The sequence below is a fragment of the Ursus arctos genome, unplaced genomic scaffold (genome assembly GCF_023065955.2).
Source record: "Ursus arctos isolate Adak ecotype North America unplaced genomic scaffold, UrsArc2.0 scaffold_2, whole genome shotgun sequence".
In the NCBI taxonomy this organism is placed as follows: domain Eukaryota; kingdom Metazoa; phylum Chordata; class Mammalia; order Carnivora; family Ursidae; genus Ursus; species Ursus arctos.
In genome coordinates this window covers 89,829,861-89,849,110 of record NW_026622874.1, presented here as the reverse complement: position 1 = coordinate 89,849,110, position 19,250 = coordinate 89,829,861, and the positions used below count along the sequence as shown (strand labels likewise).

Genomic DNA, 19,250 nt, shown 5'->3' with positions numbered 1-19,250 from the left:
GTGAAAGTATTTAATGCCACTGAACTGTCCGTGTAAAAATAGCTGAAATAGTCAATTTTGTTTTTTAAAAGGGTCAAAAAAAAAAAAAAAGGACAAGTTGCGAATGATATTTATAGGATGATACTATAATATACAGTTTTAATATATGGAAAACAGCTGTTTATGGAGTTGTAAATATAGAGTGAAGTCTAAATATAGCATGGAATGATAAACACAAAATTGATTATTGATTACCTCTGAAAGAGAGGAGAGGAAAGGAAATATAATAGAAAAGAGATCCACAGGGACTACAACTGAATTTGTAATATTTTATTTCTTAAACTAGATGGTAGTTACATTGGTATTTACCATCTTACTGTATCTTTTAAAATGTCCAAAATCAATCCTATGTACAAGATTGGTGATAGAGGGCATTATATTTTAAAATTTAAACACAGGCATTCCATGATGTTTTTAGATGTTTCTATCCAGACCTTATGAGGTAGGCACTGTTATTAACCCCATTTTACGGATGAGAAAACTGAGCCCCATGTCCGATACTGCACAGCCAAGCAGTGGTAGGAGATGGGATCCGAACCTAGTCTTGTTTCAGAATCCCAAGCTCGTAACTATCACACCAAGACAAATCGTTGGGAAACAATGAAATACACATCAAGAGGGGAGTGGGCAATTTGTGCGTCACACTGTGATGGGAGCTGGCAATACCATGGTGGGCAAAGAGACATGGACCTTTCCAGTTGCTAAGTGCTGGATAGAGGCACTGTGGGATATAAACCAGGGAAGAGGAAGGAGGGAGTCAGGGAATGCTGCCAAAGGCAAAATTAAATTGTTATAGCCATAAAATAGGCAAAATTAATCTATGGTGACAGAAGTTGATATTTTCAATAAATATTTTAATTGCGGTATTATAAATAAAAAGTACAGTTGGAAAAATATGTACGGTATGATTTCATTTTGTAAGTAAAATACACACACATATACATACACACATAAGTTAAAACTCTGGAAGATACACAGCATTATAGCAATAGTGTTTTTTATCTTTGAATTCTGGTGGCATATGAGTCATCTTATTTTCTTCATCACAGGTAATATTTATTTTCAAATTGGTTTTCAGCAGATATGCTTAGACAATTATCTGATAAAAGGGAATACCTTTAATTTCTTCATTAAATAATGTTGCTCTTGGTTCAAAAGGTTAATACTTATTACATTAGTATCTGTTGTTCACTCTCTCCATTCAGTTCTTCCCATTCAATCCACTACACAGTGGCTTCTCCACAAGACACTTAGTCTACTTCCTTTTGACATAGTCATTAGAGACCAACTAATAAATCAAGCTTTCTTTTTCCTCATACCTTTCCCTTCCCCTTCACTCTTTCTGGAACCTGTCTCTTTGAATTGTATGTAGCATACCATACTTGCATGGAATTGCACCAACACCTTCATCAAATTCTTGCCACACTCACTCTCTCTATGCTCCTCATTTCGAAAGCTTCAAAATTTATTTTCCCTAAGGCTCCTTCTTTGGCCCTCTCTAGAGCCTTCTTGGGCAATTCCATCCCTCGTTGCCTTCCACAGCAACCTACGGCTACAGAGACAACTGTCACTTCTTCGTGTTCATACTCTGACACTGCTGAGTCCCCAGGCCATCTAAGTAATCATCTGCCTGACCTGATTACCTGATGCCTCCACATGAACCTAAGATGCAACCCGTTCATCTTTCCCGGAAACAAGCTGAGGCAGAAGTCAGGTCTGGAGAAAACCTATTTACTACAAAACTTCCCGGCACTGGAGGAAACTAGTCCGTTTGTAGACACTGGCTCTGGATAACACTACTGGAGAGATTAAGCATGGCAGTCTCGGTCTGATTTCAAAAGGGGCTAAAACCAGGACATCCTTTTCGTCACGCGAGGAGGGTAAAATGGCATGAAACCCAGGCTGGATGGAATCAACACCCCGGGAGGCCCGTGACCATGGAGAGGGCTCCCAGGTTAGAAGAAGATAAAGTGCAAGATAAAGCCTAAGAAAAGATGATAATACAAAACAGATCCACACCACAGTCAGACGGAATAAAGCTGAAGAGTAAGACTGTGGCATCAGTGATGGGAGGCGGAAGTAAAACAGGTCAATAACAGGGGAACGAGTCAGAACAACGGCTGGCAGACGCGCTCATCCTCAACAGAGGGGAAGAAGAAGATACGCTATTTTGCTTCATCTAAGGTACTCTAGTTAGGAAGACGCAATTATTTTCTCTCTCTCCTTTATGAAAATAACAATGCTACCAATTAAATATTGGTAATAATAAATAATAAAAACACGCCATCTCTGGCTGCACCTGATGTCAGAAATGTTTAAAAATGACAAAATGTGTATGTGGCAACTCAAGAGCAGCAGAGGCCACCAAGGCTCCCTCTCAAGTGTGATAAAAACAGGACCCCGGACTTGGAGTTAAGATGGCGGAGGAGTAGGGGACCCCTTTTTCAGCCGGTCCCCCGAGTCGAGCTGGATAGGTACCAGACCAGCCTGAACATCCACAGAAATCAACCTGAGACACAGGAAGATGCATCTGGATCTCTACAAATGAACATCTCCAGTGCTGAGTATTGAGGTACGAAGCGGGGAGCCGTGAAACCGCGCACAGACATCGGAAGATAAATGGAAGGGGGAGGGAGCCGCCGCGTTTGGACGCCGGGAAGCGGCAGCCACCTGCACGGGGGAGCGGGCGGACTCGCGGACTGGCACCCGTGAGAGAGCAGACTGAGACCGTGAGCCGGGAGCGCGCACCACCAGACTTCTCACGGAACTCCGGAAACCGGTGTGCTCACTGGATCCAGACTGAGACCGGGAGCCGGGAATGCACGCCACCAGACTGAGGGCCGGAGCTTCGGAGCACGAGGGGGCGGCTGGTGGTGTTAGAAACACAAAGGACAGAGACGCACCGGCCCTGGAAGTGAGGGCTGGGACACCGGGTGTGGGGCGCACATCCTGGGACGCTGCAGGGTTGAGCAGCACCAACAGAAACAGAGTTAAAGTGGCCAGAACATCAGTGGAGAACGGTCCGCGATCTCTCTGTTCTGAGACAGAGGCTGAGATTCGGCCACTGATGCTCTGACTCTCAGAAGAGGCACAGCAAACCGCCAGGGAAAGCCGCCAGAGAACAAAAGCCTGGAAATACCGGCTCACAGTGTGCCCATCCCTATCCCCCCTCGCAGGGGACACGGAGACTCTATCCAAACAGGGTTGCCTGGGTATCGGTGCAGCAGGCCCCTCCCCCAGAAGGCAGGCTGAAAAATCAAGAAGCCCACATCCCTATGGTCCCTATAAAACAAGGGCACACGGCCTGGGTCCCAGTCAATAATTTGGGCTCTGGACAACCCCGCAACCTCTCCTCATCAGAATGACGAGAAGGAGAAATCCCCCCCAGCAAAGAAAAGACAATGAGTCTGTGGCCTCTGCCACAGAACTAATGGATATGGATATAACCAAATCATCAGAAATGGAATTCAGAGTAACAATGGTCAAGATGACGTGTAGACTTGAAAAAAGTATTAACGAAAATGTAAATGAGAATATAGAATCTCTAAGGGCGGAAATGAGAGCGAATCTGGCAGAAATTAAAAATTCTATGAGCCAAATGCAGTCAAAACTAGAGGCTCTGACGGCCAGGGTGAATGAGGCAGAAGAACACATCAGCAAATTGGAGGATGGGTTAGTAGAAGAAAAAGCTAAAATAAAATCTGGACTCAAAAAAATCCACGCTCAGGAATGTAGGTTACGGGAGATTACTGACTCAATGAAACGTTCCAATGCCAGAATCATCGGCATCCCTGAGGGGGTGGAGAAAAACAGAGGTCTAGAAGAGATATTTGAACAAATTGTAGCTGAAAACTTCCCTAATCTAGCAAGGGAAACAAACATTCGTGTCCAAGAGGCAGAGAGGACCCCTACCAATCTCAACCATGACAAACCTACGCCACGTCACGTCATAGTGCAAATCGCAAATATTAGATCCAAGGATACAGTATTGAAAGCGGCCAGGGCAAAGAAATCTCTCACATACCAAGGCAAAGGTATCAGAATTATGTCAGACCTGTCCACACAGACCTGGAATGGGAGAAAGGATTGGGGGGGGGGGGCATTTTTAAAGCCTTTCAGAGAAAAACATGCAGCCAAGGATCCTTTATCCAGCAAGGCTGTCATTCAGAATTGATGGAGAAATAAAGACCTTCCAGAATCGCCAGTCATTGACCAATTTCGTAACCACGAAAGCAGCCCTACAGGAGATATTAAGGGGGGTTCTGTAAAGGTAAAAAGGCCCCAAGAGTGATACAGAACAGAAAGTCACAACCGATAGAAACAAAGACTTTACTGGCAACATGACATCATTAAAATCATATCTCTCAACACTCAGTCTCAACGTAAATGGCCTAAATGCTCCCATAAAACGCCACAGGGTTGCAGATTGGATAAAAACAAATGACCCATCCATTTGCTGTCTACAAGAGACTCGTTTTGAACCCAAAGATACATTCAGACTGAAAGTAAAGGGGTGGAATACCATCTTTCACGACAATGGACCTAAAAAGAAAGCTGGGGTAGCAAATCTCATATCAGACAGATTGGATTTTAAACTAAAGACTGTAGTTAGAGACACAGAAGGGCACCATATTATTCTTAAGGGATGTATCCAACAAGTGGATATGACAATTATAAATATATATGCCCCCAACAGGGGAGCAGCAAGATACACAAGCCAACTCTTAACCAGAATAAAGAGACATATAGATAAAAATACACTAATAGTAGGGGACCTCAACACTCCACTATCAGCAATAGACAGATCACCTAAGAAGAAATCAGCAAAGAAACAAGAGCTTTCAATGCCATACTCAACGAGTTGGACCTCATAGATATATATAGAACACTACACCCCAGAACCAAAGAATACTCATTCTATTCTAATGCCCATGGAACATTCTCAAGAATAGACCATGCTCTGGGTCACAAAACAGGTCTCAACTGATACCAAAAGACTGAAATTATTCCCTGCATATTCTCAGACCACAACGCTCTGAAATTGGAACTCAACCACAAGGAAAAATTTGGAAGAAACTCAAACACTTGGAGACTAAGAACCATCCTGCTCAGGAATGACTCGATAAACCAGGAAATCAAAAATCAATTTAAACAATTTATGGAGACCAATGAGAATGAAAACACAATGGTCCAAAACCTATGGGATACTGCAAAGGCAGTCCTAAGGGGGAAATACATAGCCACCCAAGCCTCACTCAAAAGAATAGAAAAATCTAAAATACAGTTTTTATATTCTCACCTCAAGAAGCTGGAACAGCAACAGAGGGACAGGCCTAATCCACTCATGAGGAAGCGGTTGACCAAGATTAGAGCAGAAATCAATGAATTAGAAACCAGAAGTACAGTAGAGCAGATCAACAGGACTAGAAGCTGGTTCTTTGAGAGAATCAATAAAATTGACAGACCACTGGCAAGACTTATCCAAAAGAATAGAGAAAGGACCAAAATTAATAAAATTATGAATGAAAAAGGAGAGGTCACACCCAACACCAATGAAATTGGAAGGATTATTAGAAACTTTTATCAACAGCTATATGCCAATAAATTAAGCAATCTGGAAGAGATGGAGGCCTTCCTGGAAACCTATAAACTACCAAGACTGAAACAGGAAGAAATTGATTCCTTAAACAGGCCAATTAATTATGAAGAGATTGAGTCAGTGATAAACAACCTTACAAATAACAAAACTCCAGGCCCGGATGGTTTTCCTGGGGAATTCTACCAAACATTCGAAGAAGAAATAATACCTATTCTCCTAAAGCTATTTCAAAAAATAGAAACAGAAGGAAAGCTACCAAACTCATTCTATGAGGCCGATATTACCTTGATCCCCAAACCAGGCAAAGACCCCCTCAAAAAGGAGAATTACAGACCGATTTCCCTAATGCATATGGACGCCAAAATCCTCAACAAGATCCTGGCTAATAGAATCCAACAGTACATTAAAAGGATTATCCATCATGACCAAGTGGGATTCATACCTGGGATGCAAACATGGTTCAACATTCGCAAATTGATCAGTGTGATACATCATATCAACAAGAAAAGTCTCAGGAACCATATGATCCTCTCAATTGATGCAGAAAAAGCATTTGACAAGATACAGCATCCTTTCCTGATTAAAACCCTTCAGAGTGTAGGAATAGAGGGTACATTTCTCAATCTCATAAAAGCCATCTATGAAAAGCCTACAGCAAATATTCTCAATGGGGAAAAGCTGGAAGCCTTTCCCTTAAGATCAGGAACACGACAAGGATGCCCACTCTCACCACTATTATTCAACATAGTACTAGAAGTCCTTGCAACAGCAATCAGACAACAAAAAGGGATAAAAGGTATCCAGATCGGCAAAGAAGAAGTCAAAATGTCTCTCTTCGCAGATGACATGATACTCTATATGGAAAACCCAAAAGAATCCACTCCCAAACTATTGCTCTAGAAGTTATAGAGCAATTCAGTAATGTGGTGGGATACAAAATCAATGCTCAGAAGTCAGTTGCATTTCTATACACGAATAATGAGACTGAAGAAAGAGAAATTAGGGAATCCATCCCATTTACAATAGCACCAAAAACCATACGTTACCTTGGAATTAGCCAGAGACGTAAAGGACCTATATTCTAGAAACTATAAATCACTCTTGAAAGATATTGAGGAAGACACAAAAAGATGGAAAAATATTCCATGCTCATGGATCGGAAGAATTAGCATAGTTAAAATGTCCATGCTACCCAGAGCAATCTACACTTTCAATGCTATCCCGATCAAAATACCGAGGACATTTTTCAAAGAACTGGAACAAATAGTCCTTAAATTTGTATGGAACCAGAAAAGGTCCCAAATCTCCAAGGAACTGCTGAAAAGGAAAAACAAAGCTGGGGGCATCACAATGCCGGATTTCGAGCTGTACTACAAAGCTGTGATCACAAAGACAGCATGGTACTGGCACAAAAACAGACACATAGACCAATGGAACAGAATAGAGAACCCAGAAATGGACCCTCGGCTCTCTGGGCAACTAATATTTGATAAAGCAGGAAAAAACATCCGGTGGAAAAAAGACAGTCTCTTCAATAAATGGTGCTGGGAAAATTGGACAGCTACATGCAAAAGAATGAAACTTGACCACTCTCTCACACCATACACAAAAATAAACTCCAAATGGATGAAAGACCTCGATGTGAGACAGGAATCCATCAAAATCCTAGAGGAGAACATAGGCAGCAACCTATACGACATCGGCCACAGCAACCTTTTTCATGACACATCTCCAAAGGCAAGAGAAACAAAAGATAAATTGAACTTGTGGGACTTCATCAAGATAAAAAGCTTCTGCACAGCCAAGGAAACAGTCAAAAAAACTAAGAGGCAGCCCATGGAATGGGAGAATATATTTGCAAATGATGCTACAGATAAAAGACTGGTATCCAAGATCTACAAAGAACTTCTCAAACTCAATACGCGAGAAACAAATAAACAAATCCTAAAATGGGCAGAAGATATGAACAGACACTTTTCCAATGATGACATACAAATGGCTAACAGACACATGAAAAAATGTTCAAAATCACTAGCCATCAGGGAAATTCAGATCAAAACCACACTAAGATACCACCTTACGCCAGTTAGAATGGCAAAAATTGACAAGGCAAGAAACAACAATTGCTGGAGAGGATATGGAGAAAGGGGAACCCTCCTACATTGTTGGTAGGAATGCAAGTTGGTACAGACACTCTGGAAAACAGTGTGGAGGTCCCTTAAAAAGTTAAAAATTGAGCTACCCTATGACCCAGCCATTGCACTACTGGGTGTTTACCCCAAAGATACAGACGTAGTGAAGAGAAGGGCCATATGCACCCCAATGTTCATAGCAGCATTGTCCACAATAGCCAAATCGTGGAAGGAGCCGAGATGCCCTTCAACAGATGAATGGATTAAAAAGTTGTGGTCCATATATACAATGGAATATTACTCAGCTATCAGAAAGAATGAGTTCTCAACATTTGCTGCAACATGGACGGCACTGGAGGAAATAATGCTAAGTGAAATAAGTCAAGCAGAGAAAGACAATTATCATATGACTTCTCTCATCTATGGAACATAAGAACTAGGAAGATCAGTAGGGGAAGAAAGGGATAAAGAAAGGGGGGTGATCAGAAGGGGGAATGAAGTATGAGAGACTATGGACTATGAGAAACAAACTGGGGGCCTCAGAGGGGAGGGGGGTGGGGGAATGGGATAGACCGGTGATGGGTAGTAAGGAGGGCACGTATTGCATGGTGCACTGGGTGTTATATGCAACTAATGAATCATCGAACTTTACATCGGAAACCGGGGATGTACTGTATGGTGACTAACATAATATAATAAAAAAAAAAAAAAACATTAAAAAAAAAAACAAAAAAAAAACCAGGACCCCGGGGGCGCCTGGGGGGCTCAATCGGATAAGTGGCCAACTCTTGACTCTGGCTCAGGTCATGAGACTGAGCCCTGTGTAGGGCTCCGGAAAGTTTGCTTGAGATTCTCTCTCCCTCTGCTTCTCCCTCAGCCCTCCCCCTGCTCGGGTGTTCTCGTGCTCTAAAAAATACATAAATAAATCTTTATTAAAAAAAAAATGTCAGGAACCTGACTTACTGTCAGGCCCCCACAACTGAACAAGTGTGCCAGAACACGACACATTCTTGCTGGATCCTCCTACTGGCCAACAATCAGGAAGCTGAGTGACTAAGGAAAGATCCAGGGTTCTCTCCTATGTGTCTGCCTTACTGATAACTCACACAGAACATTTCTGGTCACCAAACGTGTGAAGGGTTTTCCCCCACCAAGCAATTCTCTGCAATACGAGCTGTATGTTCTACAATTTAACTCCTTTCTGTCACTATAGCACACTTTACACTCCAATGACAAATCTAGGTTGTCACCTATGCTTCTGACCAATGGGCCATATAAGTCAAAGGTTCCTACAGCCTTTCTCCCTCAGATTCAGTTAATTTGCTAGAGCAGCTTCCAGAACTCAGGGAAACACTTACTTATATTTACCAGTTTATTAATGGATACAGATAAACAACTAGGTGAAGACATACATCGGGTGAGATCTGGGAGCCAGCCCAGGAACTTCTGTCCCCACGGAGTTGGGGAGTGTTACCTTCCTGGTGTGAATGTGCTCACCAACCAGGAAGCTCCCCAAACCCCCTACTGGGATTTTTACGGAGGCTTCCTCACAGAGGTATGATCAATTATTTACTCCACTTCCAGCCCCTCTCGCCTCTCTAGAGAAGTGGGGAGGGGTGGGGGGTGGGGAGAATTCGCAGAGAATCCCAACCTTCAAATCAGCTTGGTCTTTCTGGTGACCAGCCCCGATCTAGGAGCCACCTAGGAGTCCACCCAGAGTCACCTCATTAGAACAACGATGGCCCTCGTGGTCTTATCACTCAGGAATCTACAAGGGTTTTAGGAGCCCTATGTTAAGTATGGGGTGAAAGATGAAATACTAAAACAAGAGATGCTCCTTGTGTTCTTACCACTTAGAAAGTTACAAATGTTCTAGGAGTTCTGTGCCAGGAATTGGGTACAGAAACCAATATATAAATATTTTCTATTATCTCACACTGAGAAGAAAGACTAAGCTGTCCTTAATATGAAGGCCACACAGAAATATCAGTAGCATAGAAACATGATGACCTAATTTTAACAACAAAAAACAACATATAAAATTGAATGATGTATGTAAAAAAGCATCCCCCCAATAAAAGTACTTTAAATATCAGCAGTTGTCTTAAGGTCCTGGATTTATAGGTAACTTCTTTCCTTATTTCTTTATATTTCTCTTTACTTCCCCCAAATGTCCATAATGAACATGTAATGTTTTTATGATCAGAGACAAGGAAGTCACATATTAAATGTTTGTTTTTTAATCTGCAAATTGTAGGCCATGTGGATACACTGACTTATCTAAATATTAGATACAAAGCTATCTCAATGTATAATAAGCCCTTCTTTTTTTTTTTAATGATTTTTTATTATATTATGTTAGTCACCATACAGTACATCCCCGGTTTCCGATGTAAGGCTCGATGATTCATTAGTTGTGTATAACACCCAGTGCACCATGCAATACGTGCCCTCCTTACTACCCATCACCGGTCTATCCCACTCCCCCACCCCCCTCCCCTCTGAGGTCCTCAGTTTGTTTCTCATAAGCCCTTCTTAACAATGAAACAATATTAACTCCAATAACGTCAGGTCAGAGCATGCTCACATCTGCAGAAAGAATGCTAATGTTCTGATATCCAAGAAAGTGTAATGCAAAAAACTATTTTTGTTTTTCTTTTCAAATATGAGGTTTCAAGAATATCGGTATCACTGCTTATCCTACTGGATCTTCAAGCTGGCATAATAACATGCCGGAAGAAACACATCTGGTCACACTGCTGATAAAAGTCTACTGCCAAAGGTAGGCAGTGTTGTCTTGTACAAGATGGATTTCTCTTTTTTCAAAAAAGGACTGTTTGACAAGTAGCTATTGTGGACGGAAATTGAAGCTAACACGTTTTTTGCTGTGTTATCTTGATGGAATTGCTTTTTAGCTCCACATACTCAAGTACTAATATATTTCTCTCCTCATATTTGAAACAGAACATTCTGACAAAGGATAAAGATCTGGAAGTGTAAACATTATACTTGCCAAGAGTTAAAAAATAAAACAAAATATCCTCCTACCTTCTTCTACTTTGCGTTGCATTAGCTCATAAATAGGCTGAAAATCTTAAGACAAATCAAATTTCTCTGTTTATAAAAGTTCAAGAAATTCTTTCTCTTCTAATGCCTTTCCTTGCTAAGCCTGAAACAAGTAACAAAAAGTACTCAAGTACTAAAAGCCTAAACAAGTACAAAAGATAGTATAGATATAGAGATGTTCTAATTAAAATAGCTGAAAAGTCACTCTTATTTAAAAGTTTTTATTTAAAAGCTCAATGATACCAGATTACAAGTCTGACCCTAGCTAGTAAGTATAGTTACAATATAAATGTTTTATTTTTGAGTGTTAAACAGCAGTAAAACAGACCTTTCTTGATGGAATCTACTGTACCAATAACATTAGATATTCAGAAGAAGATAACATAGCTACAGTGAACTTAAGAAAACTTTTAAGAGCAGCTTCCTGCCACAGATCTTCTTTCTTAAATGGCAATGTAAACGATACAATAAGAAACATGAATTCTAATTGCTACAAAATGCTCAGAATGCGGTTGCCCTGATCTACCAGCAGATAGTTCTTGTTTTTTTTTTTTTTTAAGTAGCCTCCACATCCAGCACGGAGCCCAACACGGGGCTCAAACTCATGACCCATGAGATCATGACCTGAGCTGAGATCAGGAGTCATGGATGCTTAACTGATTGAATCACCCAGGCGCGCCATCTGCCAGCAGATAGTTTAAAGAGCCCAACGGAAGTTTTCCAACCAGAGTTACATGGACACAAAAATGATGTTATATGTAAAAAAGCTCACAAGTTAGAAAATACTACAGAACTTTAAGTTACTGCATTACTCTCAATGAGTCAGCCCAAAGTAGTCAGAATTGAAACGGACATGTAAAGGCTTGTAACTTCAAGATAAGAATGCATTTTGTGGAAAATTTTGGCCAAAAGAAACAAAAAGAAGCCATTAAGCCATTCTACCAATGCCCACTTGTCATCTGCCACACCTGATGTGTCTGATAATGCCAGCTCCTGCTGTTCTCTTTCTAAGTACATTCTGACTTGTATGCCATGTATCTCCTGTCTCAGCAACAGATAAAGGTGATAGAGCTAAGGGTGAAATCCGGAGACAAAGAGACTTCAGGAACCCAGAAGCACCTAGCTTGCTGGCTTTATCAATAATCCGAGACAGATCAGAAACCAAATGCCTATTTTGCATTACCTAAATAATGTCAGTGTTAATCGCCAAATCACCAAAAACAAGGTACTGGTTTAACTTCTCCAGCACAAAATGGGGGAAGGGGGGGTTCTAAATATCTGAACAGTCAAGAAACTGTGTACGTACATCTTACCACGACAGAGCTCTGCTGAGTTTCCACCCATTCATTCTTTTAAGAAACACTTTCAAATACCATTAAATGTGCTGTGCTAGACTTTGTGTGGAATTCAGACAGGAGTAAGGAATCCAGTTGAGGAGAAGAGAAGCTAAGATAAAACAGAAGAAATAATGTGCGTTTATAGATATAAAACTTAAGAAAGGAGACAGGGACGGCTGTTTGCCACTGGAAAAGGCTTCAAAATTGAATGATGAAGCTGAGCCTTGAAGGTCACATAGGATTTCTACAAGTCAAAGAAATGGAAAGAAAGGACAATCTCGGCTCTGAGGAGGTAAGCAAAGACTCAGAAAAAGTGCTGGGTGCATCTGCAGAAATGCCAACAGAAGCAGGCAAGTATTGCCCTCCTAGGCCAGACGGTGATGGATTAGGAATAGTAAAGTAAATGCTGGGCAGAGGAGAGACAGGGGGGTTTCTGGGATGATGAGTACCAGATGTGGCCTGCACAAGTCACTTGGGATGTTTAAAATGTAGATTCTCAAATCCCACTAGGAAAAAGAAATTGTAATTTTTGAAACTCCCGTAGTGCTTCTCATTATCTGTCATGTTTGGGTAAAGTGTGAAGAACTGTAGGCAAAAGCAGAGAGGACAGGAAAGGGGAATTGCTACAAGAGAAGAAGAGAGGCAGAACTAACAGAAAATACCAACTACTGAGACACGGGGTTAATGGAAAAGAAGAATCAGAAGGTTACGTGAGATCTAATAGGAAAATAAGTATGACGTAAGAGAAGACATAAGAAAGGGCAAATGCTGGCAGAGAAAGATGAAATCTGGGCATTCTGAGGTTGTGTTCCTTACTGGGTAAGAAATTCGGTCTTAGAAATTCAAGAAAATTAACCTCATATTTGAACATATACTATTTGCTGGCACCTCTTTTAGGGCTGCTATGAGCTGCTACTTTGCCATGTTTTATTAATTAACTTTGGGAGCGTGTATCTCTCTCCCTAAATACACGAAGGGCAAATTATACATATAAGGCAGAGTGTTACAAACTTAAGAGGAACTCAATAAATATTTATTGAATAATGTAAGTGGAAGTCTAAAAAAAGGTTGAAGGTTTTATTCTTTTTTTATTATTATTTTAAAAAGAATAGGAAAAAAAACCTCTCTCCACTTCTTTTCTCTCTCTCTCTCTTTTAAAGATGTCATAATTCTTACCTTTGCTGCCAAGGCTTTTAAGCTGTCGAGGAATCTCTGCCAGAAATCCTTGAAGAGTGGGCGGTCGATTTTCTTCAGGCTATCTTTGGTGCTAGCATCCACACTGACATATAGCTGGGTAACTGGTTTGAGGTTCCTTTGTAATTTAAAAAAACAAAAAACAGGGAAAAAAATTATGCCTGTGTCAGGTTTTTCATGATGTAAAATTTACAGTCTATAATAGACATGGTAATTAAACATTTCAGGGGGTCTACAGGCTTCTACCTCTCCCAAAGGACTGAAGTAATGATTTTCATAATGTGACAGAATGGGCTGTCAGTTGATTATTTCTAACAATGACTGCATACCATTCTTAATGAACTGAAAGCACTCAATTACTTAAAATTGGTCCCTCTGCAAACACTAGCTTTTAGTGGAAAACAAAATGAGATCTAGCTTCAGGTCAGGCCCCATCAGCCCAGGGCAATTAGAAGGGGTCTCAGACTTGAGTTTCCCCATGAACTCTGCCATTCAAGCTTTATACAGCTGAAATGCCACAACCACATGGTGTCTGTGCTGACAGGCCACCTTCCATCCTCAATTCACTGACGGAAGTTTTCTACGGAACAAGAAACAACCCAAAAAGCTCAAACCTTCTTTGAAAGGCACAAAGCCACAGCAGGATTTCACCTGTGCCTTGGAGAGCCAGAGTGGGTTTCAAGTCCAGCCTTGTGGGGGCAAACAATGACCTAGGGAGGGAGCTTGAAGCAATGCGGAGCTGTAACAGTAACCGAGCCTTTATAAAAGAGCACAACCCCTAAGAAAAATGTATGTTGCAGATTATTCTTCTTTGCCTTCTTGATCAGTTTCCATGAATACCACTCATTCTCCACTTCTCTCAAACTCACGGATTCATTTAATGAAAGTCATTCATTCTTATCTACTCTACTACTTGCCAGTTATACTTTAAGTCCAGACTATATTCTTTCCATAACCTCCCTGTTCTCCCTTCAAATGAGTCTCAAGGGGCACCTGGGTGGCTCAGTCAGTTAGGCGACTGCCTTCGGCCCAGGTCATGATCCCACTGTCCTGGGATTGAGCCCCACATTGGGCTCCCCGCTCAGTGAGGAGCCTGCTTCTCCCTCTGACCCTCCCCCACTCATGCTCTCTCTCTCACTCTCTTTCTCAAATAAAATTTTAAAAACAACAACAACAAAACCAGATCTCATAATTCATCTTCTTCAATAAATTTGCAACTAGAATGAAATTTCCCTTTAATAATGCTTTGACCAAATTCTCCCACTATTAACTTTCTATAACTATTCCAGAATTTGTATTTACCCCCAGAATTCATTTATGCATTTTTTTTGCTTCAAAGTCTATGCACTTTTAAAAACTGAAATATAATTCACATGTCATAAAATTCACCATCAAACTGGTTTTATGTTTTTGTATCTATCAATATCAGCCTTATCAATCTTTGAATGTGAGACCTTGAAGGGCAGGAACCCTATTTTTTTTATCCAGCCATACAGGCAGGTACTTAAAGCTACTTTTTACTTGATATTGTTGACTTGAGCTAACCTAACTTTTGAGGGCATGCAGGCCAAACAAATGCTTAAAATGATCTGGCTTAGTGACATATGGAAAAATCGGAAGGGTCTAAACCCAAAGTTATTAAAAGTGGAGAAGCTCTGACCAAAGTTAAGAAGTGATTAAAATACTGGCAGACTCATTGCTTTAATCCCTCTCCAATGCTGGCATACAAAGGGAATCCTGAAAAGTTCAATCCTGTGTCACTACTGAGCAAAGGACATCAATTACTGAAAATGAAAAACAGGAGGACACTGTTAATGGCAGCATTCTGTCTCACCATCCCTTTTGCTGGGAGCCTCTTCAATAACAGAGGGGCTATGCTACCTTAACTGGACTTTATGTGTTACAAAAAATAAAAGAGATTGTTTTAATGGATACTGCTGGCTATCATTATCTGATACTTACAGGACTTTGTCATAAAGCTGCCTAATGCAAAATGGCAACTGGCTTGACCTTTCCACTATCCTTTATAACTACTTAAGATTATGAACAGTAAATTCCAAAGGCCATAGTTATTTTACAAACCTCCATCATTTGCCAAAAAAGGAAGCCCTGGACACTAACGGTACCAATAAGAAATTTTAGTCGGTACTAAATGTCTGAGATGCTATGATCAAGGAAGTTTATACATCTCTTACCAAAGAGCAGAGGAAGCATGAAGAGGAGGAAAAGTCCCTAGGAATTACAGAACTTACTCCTAAGCGACTCGAAACATTAACAGTACCTTGGAGAAATTTTCTGAGCCTCAAGGATCTTATGTCTGCCTACGGTTGGCCTCTATTTCCAAAGGACAAGCAATAAGGTTCTCAGCGTGGTCATTTATCTGTCACCATTCTATACAGAGATAGCATCATTTTCGTTCCAAAAAAGCAAGAGAATGCTATAACCTTAAAACAATGATAATAATTTGTGTCTGAGAGTCTCACATTGCTGCTGAGAACAATTAAAAAGGACAATAAAATAAAAGGGAAATACAATCCTAAACCCAGTCCCCAGTGAAAATGCCCAATGAATCTTGACAAGATTATTGCGACGATCCTTTGTCCTGCTCGTTTTAAAGCTCTGAGTTAAGAGGAATCATATATACAAATGCACTGACAACTGAACATAAAAATCCCTCTTCCTTTTTGCCTTTCTGTAGAGATGAGCAGGCCATTGGCTTGGAAGGCAGAACAAGGCCTACCAATGACTAAAGCAAGGAAAAAAGGAAAAGAGATTTATATTTGCAAGAAATCAAATGGCTTAAAGTTTGATGCTCCTATTGAACAAAATTAAATAAATAAATAAATAAATAAATAAATAAATAAATAAATAACCGAGTGGTCCATACATCCACCACCATTAAAACCAGAATCCCTAAGACCATCTGGGGCTGTTAGGTCTGGCCAGATAATTTAGGAGGAAAAGAGGAGGAGGATGAAGGAAAAGGGAAGGATTTACTGAGTATTCATCATGCGTTGGGTGCTCTGTGCTCTGTGCTTTACCATCCATGAAATCTTCTCAGTAAAACAACAAGGTAGTTGCTACTTCTGCCAATTTCAGACATGACGAAACTGAGATTCAAAAGGTTAAGCAGCTTGTTCAAGAATCCACAAGTGTCAATAGTGACATCTGAGCCGAGATGTGACTCCAGAGCCTGTTCCCCAGCCCTGCACCACAATGCCTCCATCAGAATGGTCAGTTCACAAACAGTGCCGGCTGGCGCTTTGTCAAAGAAAGCCAAGAGCAGTATTTCAAGCCTCACTGCAGTATTTCTCCAAGTGTGGTCAGGACCACCTGCATCAGAAGCACCTGCAAACTCAGGTTTTTGGGCCTCTCTCAAGACTGAATCACTTTCTAGAAATGGAGCCTTAGAAAGTGTATTGTTATGTTAGTTTCAAGAACCTCTCAACACTGATCAAAGACGCTGAAGACACAAATGGGAAGACATCCCATGTTCATGGATCAGAAGAATTAATATGGTGAAAATGAAAATGTCTATAATGCCCAAAACTATCTATAGATTCAATGCAATCCCTACCAAAATTCCAATGGCACTTTTTACAGAAAGAGAAAAAACAATCCTAAACTTCGTATGGAACCACAAGAAGACTCCAAATAGCCAAAGCAATCCTGAGGAGGAAAAAACAAAGTGCAAAGCATCATACTTCCTGATTTTAAACTATAATACAAAGATAAAGTAAAAAAAAACAGTATGGTATTAACACTAACATTAAAACATTAACAACTTTAGTGGCGCCTGGGTAGCGCAGTCGTTAAGCATCTGCCTTCGGCTCAGGGTGTGATCCCGGCGTTATGGGATCGAGCCCCACATCAGGCTCCTCCACTGGGAGCCTGCTTCTTCCCCTCCCACTCCCCCTGCTTGTGTTCCCTCTCTCGCTGGCTGTCTCTCTCTCTGTGTCAAATAAATAAATTAAATCTTTTAAAAAAATAAATAAATAAAAAATAAAACATTAACAACATTAAAACAAACAGACAAATGAAACAGAATCAGGAATCCAGAAATAAACCCGTAAACTAATACTTGACAAGGGAGCCAAGATTATTCAATATGGAAAGGACAGTCTCTTCACTAAATGGTTCTGGGAAAACTGGATATTCGCATACAAAAAACAAAACTGGACCCCTATCTTAAAACGCTCACAAAAATTAAGTCAAAATGGATTAAAGACTTAAATGTTGGGCCCAAAACTGTAAAACTCCTAGAAGAAAACATAGGGAAAAGGTCTTTCACAAGCACAAGCAACAAAAACAAAAATAAGCAAGTGGAACCACATCAAATTAAAAAGCTTCTGCACAACAAAAGAAATGATAACAAAATCTAAGCAGCAACCTACAGAATGGAAGAAAATATTTGCAAATGATATATCTATTTGTGTTTAATATCCAAAATATATAAGGAACTCCTACAACTGAAGAGCAAAAAAACTTAATCTGATTTTTAAAAATGGGCAAAGGACTAGAATAGACATTTTTTCCAAAGAAGACATGCAAATGGCCAACAGGTACTTGTAAAGGAGCTCAACATCACTCATCAGCAAGGAAATGTAAATCAAAATATCATATCACTTCACCCCTGTTAGAATGGCTGTTATCAAGAAGACAAGATAACAAGTGCTGGCGAGGATGTGCAGAGGAAAGGGAACCCTTGTGCACTGCTGGGGGGAATGTAAATTGGTACAGTCACTATGGAGGCTCCTCAAAAAATTAAAAATAGAACTACCATATGATGCAGCAATCCCACTTCTGGGTATTTATCCAAAGGAAATGAAATCAGTATCTTGAAAAGATATCTGCATCCCCACGTTTACTGCAGCATTATTCACAATAGCCAAGACATGAAAACGTGTCTATCAACAGATGAATGGATAAAGAAAGTGCCATATTATTCAGCCATGAGAAAAAAAGGAAATTCTGTCATGTGCAACATGACGGATGAACCTGGAGGACATTATGCTAAGTGAGCTAAGCCAAACACAGATAGACAAATACTGCATGAACTCACTTATATGTGGACTCTTAAAGAAAAAGTTTCCACTAGCTGTTTTCTTCCCTGTGTATGGGCCATACTCTCACTTCTTTGTCTAGTTCACGATTTTTTAAATAAACATTTAACATTTTAAATACTATTATGTGCAATTCTGTATATTAGATACCTCCCAACCCAGGGTTGCTGTTTTATCTGTTTGTTGCTGTTTTTGTTGTTACTGAACTACGTTGGTAAATTCTGTATTCTTTCTTGTGTTTAGCCTGTTCCGTTAGCTTAGTAGTCTGCTGGTGATTGGCCAGAAATACCCTTAAATGCCTTCGACCAGAAAGGCTTCCAGCCTTTGCTGAAGGTTCTGTGTGTATGTTGGGGCCTGCCTTCCATGCCCAGGCATGCAGTTGACAACTCTACCTCAGTTTTCACTGTCTGCTTGCTCAAGACATCAACATCAGGCGACGGGCTGCCTACGGGCTGGCTTCTAGCTTCCCAGGAATACACTGGAGCTTTTCAAAGTTCACTATGAACATCTCATTCCCCAGCTCTTCCTTTTAATTTCTTTAGTTAGCTTGATTGCCGATAACTGCCGATAACGAGCAACACCCCAGAGAAAAGCTTTTTCACTGGACAGAATGTGAGTCACTTCAAATAAAGACAACCCCTGTGCGTGAGGGGTTCAGGGAACTGCCACATAACCCACATGATGACAAATCTCTGGAAATGGGACTCTGAAGGAGCTCCAACTCTGTTCTGCCCCCTCCCCTGGCTGCCAGGCTGCTGGCTTTTACTATGACTATAAGCTATATGGTTTAAGGCTACTACAGAGCTGGGCGAGTGGGGAT

The 19,250-nt window shown here is 40.7% G+C and overlaps 1 protein-coding gene across 4 annotated transcripts in view; it reads right to left on the bottom strand.

The window, feature by feature from the left end:
- Nucleotides 1-19,250, bottom strand: part of LOC113267757 (S-adenosyl-L-methionine-dependent tRNA 4-demethylwyosine synthase TYW1) — a 226,705-nt gene that overhangs the window by 96,389 nt on the left and 111,066 nt on the right. For all 4 annotated transcript variants that reach the window (XR_008960331.1, XR_007191247.2, XM_026515934.4 and 1 more), the window contains one exon: nucleotides 13,350-13,485. Coding sequence is in view for 2 of the 4 variants with exons in the window: in XM_026515934.4 (XP_026371719.3) it covers nucleotides 13,350-13,485 (136 nt within the window). In the remaining 2 variants the exon portion in view is untranslated. The remainder of the gene's footprint in view (nucleotides 1-13,349; nucleotides 13,486-19,250) is intronic.